This window comes from Arachis duranensis, chromosome 8 (genome assembly GCF_000817695.3).
Source record: "Arachis duranensis cultivar V14167 chromosome 8, aradu.V14167.gnm2.J7QH, whole genome shotgun sequence".
In the NCBI taxonomy this organism is placed as follows: domain Eukaryota; kingdom Viridiplantae; phylum Streptophyta; class Magnoliopsida; order Fabales; family Fabaceae; genus Arachis; species Arachis duranensis.
The window spans coordinates 32,955,514-32,964,823 of NC_029779.3; the positions used below are offsets into that span (position 1 = coordinate 32,955,514).

Here is a 9,310-nt window from a genome sequence, read left to right on the forward strand (position 1 = left end):
TTGTGTCCAACCAAAAAAAAAAAGAAAAAAAAAAAAGAAAAGATAAGTAGTTAACTTCTCTTAATCACACTTGTTTTCTATCTCTTGAATTGCATTTTGGTGGCAGAACATTGTCAATCCTCCATGTCAACACTCAATACGGTTGGTGTAATTTACATGTACAACAATCGAGCCTATCATCATCTTGAAGTAAGCCCGAAATAGTCGCAATTCAGAACAGTAATGCAGAGCCATCAACCTTCCACCATAGAAAATAGTATTTCAAGCTAAAAAGGAATACAGCAGCAAGGCTTAGGAAGTCTACAAAGATCTTTTCTTTGACAAGCATTGGGTACACCGAACACAATCGCGAGCATGAACACAACTTTGTTACCCTGTTAAAAATAATCTATCTGCAATAAGTGTCTAATGTATACAAAACTTGAATTGTAAAACTCAACTAGTAAATTCGATTTGGAGGACATAGGAGTGAACAAGTTCAAGCATTTCTAAAAATTCATTTAGAAAGCTTACCAAAATCACTGCTTCTTCTTCTTCTTCCGCAAGAGAAAAACATCAGTCTCCTCGTACGCATATTCAGGGTGCAGGTGGTCACGAGGGACCTTCTCGATATCGAAAACCTCATCGCACATCTCCCAGAACTTCTTGTGCGCCTCCGGAGACCTCACCTGGTACCCGAGCAACACGACGCCGTCTTCAGACACCAGGGCTTCCATGGCGGAAATCAAGTGCTGCACCGACTCCTCGATATAAACCACGTCCGTCGCCAAAACCACGTCGAACGGCGGGTTAAGTGCCTGGATCTGATCCTTATTGTTCCAGTACAACACGGAGTGCTTCAGATTCTTGCGTAGCACGGGTTTGTTCACCTTCAGGTTGCGCTTCAGCGCCGGCATCACGGGCGAGATGTCAGTCAGGACGATGTCCGTCAGACCGAGGAGGTAGAAACCCATGCCGGCGACGCCGCAACCGGTGCCGAGCTCCACGGCGCGTTTGGAACGGAAATCCAGGAGGGGGGAGTAAGGGTTAGGGTCTGTGTTGGTGAGTGGGGACCAGCGATCGGCGAATTTGACGAGGACGAGGGAGCACGGCCAGACGGAGGTTCCTACGTGCATGGATCCGTTGTCTTGCTGGAGGGAGAGGACGGAGGTGCCGACCGGAAGCTCGATCACCGGTGAATCTGTGAACTTCATTTTCTGTCGCACTTCTCTCTGTCTCTCTCTCTACGCTTCGTTTCGCTATTCTTCTTTTTCTTGCTTTTTTTCGTATTTATCTTTGGGCTTAATGTGGGCTGAAAGAAAGGATTTAACTATTTTGGTCTTATTTATGCCATGGGTTTGGAAATTAGATGGGTTCAGTGCGGGCCCAAATATAAACAATTTGTGGCACTACGCAAGTATTGCGGACCAAGAATTAATCCAAAACAGTATCCGAACATCAAAAAACACATAACACAATCATCAGTGTTAATCCAGAAACGGAAATATTTAATAACTAAAATAAATTAGCCAAAATCAACTAGAATTTATTTTATTTAATTTTTATTAATTATTATATAATAATTAATAAAAGTTAAATAAGATAATTTCTGGTTAATTTTTTTGTTTTCTTAGCATTGCCGTTTCAGAAATTAGGACTAGAACACAGGACAAATACGGAATTAACGTTGTGCAATGAGTATTTCGTATAACCAAAATATGTCTCCTTTGAAAATGTATAAAGTTTCAGCTATTTACTTTGTGTGCGCATGTGTTACTTGCGTAGTGACTCAGATTTTGATGTTTCATGTTGATCTAACTGAGTTCGCTACGTGAAATGGAAAGCTCTTACGATTTGACTACTACTTGGTGCATGGCATGCATACTTTCTCTATTCCGTAACATATATATCCTTTCCATACACAATAATAAATTGCATCATATTTACCAGAAAGACGACTATCAAATCATTTGGTATAATCGGGAACACACAATTTTGATAACATTGTGTCCCACCAACCCACGAGACCTTGTAACCAAAAGTATAACAAAATCATATAGAGCGCCGAGTGCGGCAGTCAAAACTCAATAACATTGTTATCATCACTATCATTTCTCTTTTACTATTTTACCTCTTTTTTTTTTCTTTTTCCTTTTGATCCGTATGTTATCTTTCCCTTTTCATGGATATGATGCAACCGAGTCGGTAACACTCTCATGTAAGACAGTAACTACACTCATGCATATCTACATTGTCTTCCTATATCCTCCAAAAGTTGTTTTTCGTAGCCTAATTCATTATATAGTAGAGACTAGAGATTCCATTTTCCAAATATAAAAAGATCAAGTGGTGAAACAAAGAACAAGTTAGGCGCTAAGTGAGTTTATAAACCACTAAACATATATATTTATAGTTCGGATAAAATAATTAATTTAATTTTAATGCGGTATAAGACAGTTTTACATATTGATTACGTAAATCGTGATAAAAAAATAAATATAATTAAAAAATTATATAAAATATTTTATATTATTAGTATATTAAAATTAAATTATAAAATTAAAAAAAAAAGTCACATTGTTAACATAATATGTGAATGTTAATTAGATTTAAATTTATATTTGAATTTAAATCAAAATGTATATATGATCACTTAAAAAGTAAAAATTGATAAAAACCTGAAATGTCTCTACTTATTATAGCAACCTTATATAACTTGGTGGAGGAGTTAATGAAAAGGGCACAATAATTAATTTCATTTTAATAAGAAAGAATAGAATCATGGTTTTATTATGTGAATGAATGGAAATTGTATCTTTTGAGTGTAAGTTTGACAGGGAATAGCCATAACAACAGAGAGATGAAACTATAAGCAATAATGGAATCCAAAAGCGGTTCTTATATCCTTTGCCCCCACAACTCCACAAACCCTCCCTATCCCCCTTTATTAAAAATTAAAAGCCACCATTTTTTAAAAAGGAGTCACTAGTTAGCTAGCTTTCAGGATTCAAAGGAATATGCATGGATCTCTCTACTTTAACCCCTCCAAAATGGTTTTATAACAACAAACTTTTCAGCCTTCATCATGCACATTTCACAACTTTTCCTCCTTGCATATCTATTCTATCTGAATTTTGTTATTGGTTGAGTGTTCTTTTAATTAAGTATACAAATAACATTTATATGAGATATACACTTAATCTTCATGCTGCGAGTCTCTGACTCCAACTCCATTATTCATCTCCAATATTCATGTTTATTATAATGATTCTTTTCCCTTCCATTGCGATAAAGTGAAAAACGGGACGATAAAAGTAATTAATTAACAAAAAGAAAAAAGAGCTTCACATTTGAATACAAGATAAAAATTAAATCATCAAATCCAGCCAGTGATAGATGAAGGGTGGCAAATGGTTTGCACGCCAACACCGAGAAAATCCCTAGTTTGTCCCCCTGCACTGCCATCTTCATTCTGCACACGCATTCTTTTTGTAGGGGGCATTTGTGTCAAATCACCCGTAGAGCTCTCTGGCTCACTCCAACTTGAACTGTAAATCCCACAAAATTTGTTATTCCCATCTTGCCCTTGGTTATTATTGTTACTGCATTTCAAACCTATGCTCCCAAGAAATGATGATGGATCAGTTGAAGAAGTTGATCCAATTTGAGCCGCTTTTTGCAATAAAGCTGTGGCTGACATGTTTGCTGCTGATGAAGATGTTGTTGTTGTTTGATCATGATCATGGGATTGGTGTTGGGTGCTATACAACGAAGGAACACTTACAAGCTGGTTTGCAACATGATTATTATTGTTATTATTATTACTATTATTGTTATTATTATTATTCTTGACAATGTTCATTAATGGAAGTGAATTAGCACTTGTAGTGCTAGTTATTATCTCTTGCTGGCTTCCATTGGAGGGATGTTTGTTTCCAAACATCCAAATTGATGGTGGAGGAGGGTTTGTAGCAAATCCAATTTGGTGATGAATATCATGCAAATTGTTGTGAGTAATTGGCATTATTGTTGTTGTGTCATGAGGGTGATGACCCATGTTCCAAAGGGATAAGGGTCTAGAAGATGTTTGGCTATTGCTGCTTATTTCATCAGTAGTGGATGAAGAAATTGGCTTGAAAATTGAAGAGAAATGGGTTGACATGTTATTAGGAACCAAAGGATGATGATTTTGCTGCTGCATGAGGGTGTAAGCAATGTTGTTAGCACCTAATAATGTGTGGTTTATGGTTGATGCTGCGTTTACCCTTGCTGTTTCTTCTGCTAAGGCATCACAGAAAGCCCTGTGTGTGATGAAACTGTCCCTCCTGCATCACCAAAATTCAGAAAAATGTTTAACATTCAAGATTATATTCATAATCTTCCAAAGCTATTCAAATTAAATAAGTATTTTATTTAGATATATTCATATTTCATACAGATATATAAAACAAGAAAAAGTATAGGTAGACAATGAAAATATTAAATAATGTAAATAATAGATATATCGAATGTTCATTTCATTAAGTATACGAATGAATATTTTAATATTAAAATTTAGATAATTAATTTAGAAGTATAGTATGTTTTTATTTGATTAATAATTATTTATGTTGTTTAAAATAATCATTGTTTACCTAACACTCTCTCGTAAAACAAAGTCCAATACACAAATATCTCGAGTTAATGTAAGTTTGAAGAAAAATTACACTGAAAAAAATGTAAGGCAAACCGTTTAACTAACCTAATAAAAGTTTTAATCTGGCACAAATATAAATCTCTGAAATTCTTTTTTTTTTTGGTGACTATCTCTGAAGTTCATTATTATACATGAACTATTATACAACTATAAAATGTAATTAAAGAAACAGGTGCATATTTATATAACAGAAATGAAATTTGCATCTCTTTCATAATTATTTTGATGATATAAAAGATAAAACAAATTATTTTCTCTCACTTTCTATAATTACTTTAAGATAAAGTATAAAAAAAATTAATTTATTTAAAATTATAATTCAGAATTTAAAATTAAAGTGGTATAATTTGGAGTCTAAAATACATAATAATAAAATTAATACCAACCGAAAAAAATTTACTAATATTAACAAAAAAAGTTAGTTTCTATCATTATTCTTAATTTAATAATAAAAGTGTAAAGTATACAAATTACATGCTAGAAAGTAAGAATTTCTTACTAACTAGTAAAGAATCTCTGGGAAGATACTGGAGCACTAATAAATATGATGACATGTTCGTATATCTTAGCTTATAGATCTTAGGTTAGTCAAAGGGAAAAAAGAAGAAGAAAGAAGGAGATAATCAGGTACATATATAAGGAAAGGTTGATTCAGTAATTAAATCATAAATAATCCAAACTCAACAAGTTATGAATGAAAACATGTGTTGTGTGAATCTTGATCTCTATCCGATCTTTTATCTGCACTAAGATGGATCGACCCCATTATATTCACCTTTTAGTCCTAAAAGCCAAAAACACTAAGCAGCACCACGCGCAAACACAGCCACTAACTCCATCTATCTTTTTATCTTCTCTCTTTATATTCATACATATGAGGATACCATTTATTTACCTCTCTTGTTTCAATCCATTTCCTTTATCTTTTTACATACACTAGACAAGTTACTACTTTTTGCATCAAATTTGTGATTAATGGATGAGATATTAGTTACCGTGAAAAGATGGTTCCACAGTCACATTTGTATTCCCTGGTACCACAGGTTTTGGAGTGTGCTTTCCAATCTGATTGTACAGCATAACGCTTTGAGCACTTGTCACACTTCCACTTCTTCTCCCCATGCTTTCTGCAAAAGTGCTTCTTGATCCCTGTTAAGTCTCCTAAGGCTCTTGAAGGGTGGTTATGGACGCAGCTTTTCTCCGGGCACACGTACACTCTCTTCCTTACTTCTTTTGTTGTTCTCTGCTTCAGCTTCCATGGAAGGTTGTGTCCTCTTCTATGGAGTTGAAGATTCTGATCCCTTTGGAAACCCTTTAGGCAAATCTCACACACGAACCTGTTTGTCGCCATCAGAGTCTTGGGTGATAAGGCTATCACTTCAGCTTCAGGATCTGTATGCAATCATAAAATACTCGTCACGACGATGATTGAAAAAGAAAAAAAAAGAGAGAAAAAAGATTAATACCTGGGTTTCCAGGTAGGTTTCTCTTCCTTTTCAAAGGTGGAGGATTGTTAGAAGTTGGATGATGAGTTTGGTTGTTGTGATGAAGAGGGAAAGCAGCATTTGAAACTTCTCCATCATCCATGGTTTAAATTGGAAGATAGAGAAAATAGAAGAGAATAGGAGAAAGAGAATATGATGAAGAATAGGTAGGTAACCCTAAAGAAGAGGATGGTGATAATATATGGTGGTAGATGTGGATGTGTATGTATGTATGGATGTTACAGTGAATTTGATTATCTACTTTTGAGGTGGAATAAAATATTAAGATGCTATGGGAGGCGGTGAAAAGCTACCTAGCTAGCTAATTAAAGAGGCTATGTACAGTGAAGAACCAAATTAATTAAAGGTGTATCATGACACATATCATGAGCTCTCAGAGGAAAGTTAAATCTTCATTTCGAATCATTATCCCATTATGATTTGCTTTTTCCTTCTCTCATTTTTCCCTCCTTCAATCACCTTTTTCCTTCATCATAATAATCGAAATTTCTTTCTAGTTAATTATCTAAATATTGCAAGGATTAGCCTAGCTCAGCCCCATCATATATAATAACATCAAATGAAATTGTATTTATGTAAAAAATAATAATTTAATAAAAAAATATCAAACTATTTTTGTATGAAAATAATTTTATATACATGAGCAGTTACTTTTTTAAATACATATATAAGGTATTTATTATGATATTTAAAATTTGATTTTTAATTAATACAAATTTAAATAATTAATATTTAATTTAAAATATAAAATTATTATAAAAAATAAATCAAATAAAAATTAGAGATCAAATTAAAAGCCCTATAGAATTTAGCCTAAATTTTTATTACATGGTTATCCTGCAGAGCAGTAGTAATATAATACACAATTCTCTTTCAGAAAATTAAAGAAAATTTGTTGCATTTTGTGCATACGTATAGCTACCTAGCTAGCTAGCAAGTTGCTATAGAAACATGAAAATAATACTGGTCCTTCATCTAGCTAGATAGATTATTATTTTTTTGGATAAAATACTATTTTAGTTTTGAATGTTTGAGTTAAATTTTAATTTAATTTTTAATATTTTAAATATTTTATTTTTGTCCTAAAATATTTTAACTAATTTAATGTTGTTCTATCATTATATTTGACATAAATAGTTAACGAAGTGAATGGACGTTAATAACATTACTAATTAAGTCATATATTTTTCTATGTATTAGAGAAATATAATTCAAATTTTTTTGTAATACTTTTTCTCTTTAATTTTCTTCTTGTATAAAATCTCAAATCCTAACCATCAATCATTAACGTTCTAAAATTAAATAAAAAATTTATATTGGTGATTATTGGTAAATCAATTTTACTTACATACTGAAATTAAACACTATTAACTTTTTAATATGCGAATTATTTATGTCAAATTTAACGATGAGATGATATTAAACTTGTTTATTTATTTTGGAATTAAAATAGAATATTTAAAAGCTTTTAAAATTGAAATAAAATATTTAAAATAAGTAATTACTATAATGCCTAAAAATATTTATCTAATTTATTAAAAAGAATTAAAAATTAATATTTAATTTAAAAATATAAAAAAATAATTATTAAATATTCATAATTTATCATAAAAAAATAAATTAAATAAAATTAAACACTAAATTATAAACATCATAAAATTCATCTTAAAATATTAGTAACCAAATTATAATACAAACAATAAGAACTAAAATAATATTTTAGTTTATTTTTTTTTCACTTGAATCACTATGGAGCTACCAGCTACCAAAGCAAGCAGCCTCTAAATCAAAATAAAGAAAAACGCTGTTTCTGTCAAAAGTGAAAATCATTTGTGTATGCATGTGTGTGTGAGTGTGAGACTGTGAGTGTGACTATCACATATGTATTATATGCAGGCAAGCAAGTTCTTTATTAATCTTCATTTTCCACGAAAAGCAAACCCTTTCTTTGTCTTTTGGACATAGTCAAAGTGAAAGTGCAGGTCATTTCCCAAACAACATCCATACATGACAAAAATGTTACTAGATTGTTATTATTGCATGCCCTATATATAATCAATCTTCTATCATTTAATTCATTCAAATTATTAAGATCAAATAATTAATAATAATGGGTATAATTAATATAGCTAGCACGTGTGTCCACACATTCAACAAACTTTGAAGGAAGGTAAAATCCAAAGGAAACGACCAAAATACATAGAAAAGGGAATAATCGTCCTAATGAAAACAAGACCATATGTTCTCATATTGACTGGATTCAAGCCCACTTGGATTTTAATTTTATATATATGTACATATCAAACTAACTGTTGTTTCTTGTTCTTATATATTTTATTCATTCGCCTTAATTATGCATATATTATTAGCTATATATTAATAATAAGATATCACATCTTGGTGATGAGTATTGTGATGCAACTAGCAGCAGTCAAACAAAACAAATTAAACTTTTGATTTCCCTCCTAACTAGCACAAGTTGAAGGTCTGATCTGTGAAGAAGATCCTAATTGGAACTCCTTTTTTTCTTTTTAAAGATTTCATTTCGATAAAAAAAAATTAAACAGTGGGTTATTCATGGAATATGCATGATCTATACCAATTTGATGATGATGATCAAATTAAACAGCAAAAAATAAATTGTTTTCTTACTAATTATTGTATGAGGCATATACTATTGTATTGATCAAAGAATGAAGGCAGAATCTTCCCCACCATCATTCACGCACCAAACTGAAAAGATATTTAAAAAAATAGAAAAAGGAGAAAAAGAAGTGAAAAAGTTTGCTTAACCTCAACGCTATAGATTCTATTAGGTTGTTAAAAAAGAGACTCACTTACATTGGCTAATCCATGAAATACGTTAATTAATTAATTAATGGAGATTAGTTTAGAGCAAAAAATAAATAATAATTAAGATTAAATTATTTAAAAGAGAGAATATGTTAAAAGACAGCGAGCTGACAAAGGCAGTGAATTTTTGGAAGTTTGAGATAGTCGTCTCCTTGTGAGCTGACTTTTCCCTGCAAAATTAGCTAATCACTTAATCATAATCTAATTATGTTTTCCCTTTCTAACTTTGTTTAATGCAAACTTTTGGAGTTTAGCTGTTGAACTTTGGTGGCCATAG

At 31.8% G+C, this 9,310-nt stretch overlaps 2 protein-coding genes across 2 annotated transcripts; both read right to left on the bottom strand.

Moving 5' to 3' along the window:
- Positions 1 to 6: 6 nt before the first annotated feature.
- On the bottom strand, positions 7 to 1,249 carry LOC107462244 (uncharacterized). Its single transcript, XM_016080818.3, has 2 exons — positions 514 to 1,249; positions 7 to 374 (listed from the first exon to the last, which is right to left on the bottom strand). The coding sequence occupies exon 1, from the start codon at positions 1,191 to 1,193 to the stop codon at positions 519 to 521; it is 675 nt and encodes a 224-aa protein (XP_015936304.2). The 5' UTR covers positions 1,194 to 1,249; the 3' UTR covers positions 7 to 374; positions 514 to 518.
- A 1,963-nt stretch (positions 1,250 to 3,212) lies between these two features.
- LOC107462257 (zinc finger protein NUTCRACKER) lies at positions 3,213 to 6,360 on the bottom strand. Its single transcript, XM_016080839.3, has 3 exons — positions 6,142 to 6,360; positions 5,671 to 6,067; positions 3,213 to 4,304 (listed from the first exon to the last, which is right to left on the bottom strand). The coding sequence occupies exons 1-3, from the start codon at positions 6,260 to 6,262 to the stop codon at positions 3,356 to 3,358; spliced, it is 1,467 nt and encodes a 488-aa protein (XP_015936325.1). The 5' UTR covers positions 6,263 to 6,360; the 3' UTR covers positions 3,213 to 3,355.
- Positions 6,361 to 9,310: the final 2,950 nt, after the last annotated feature.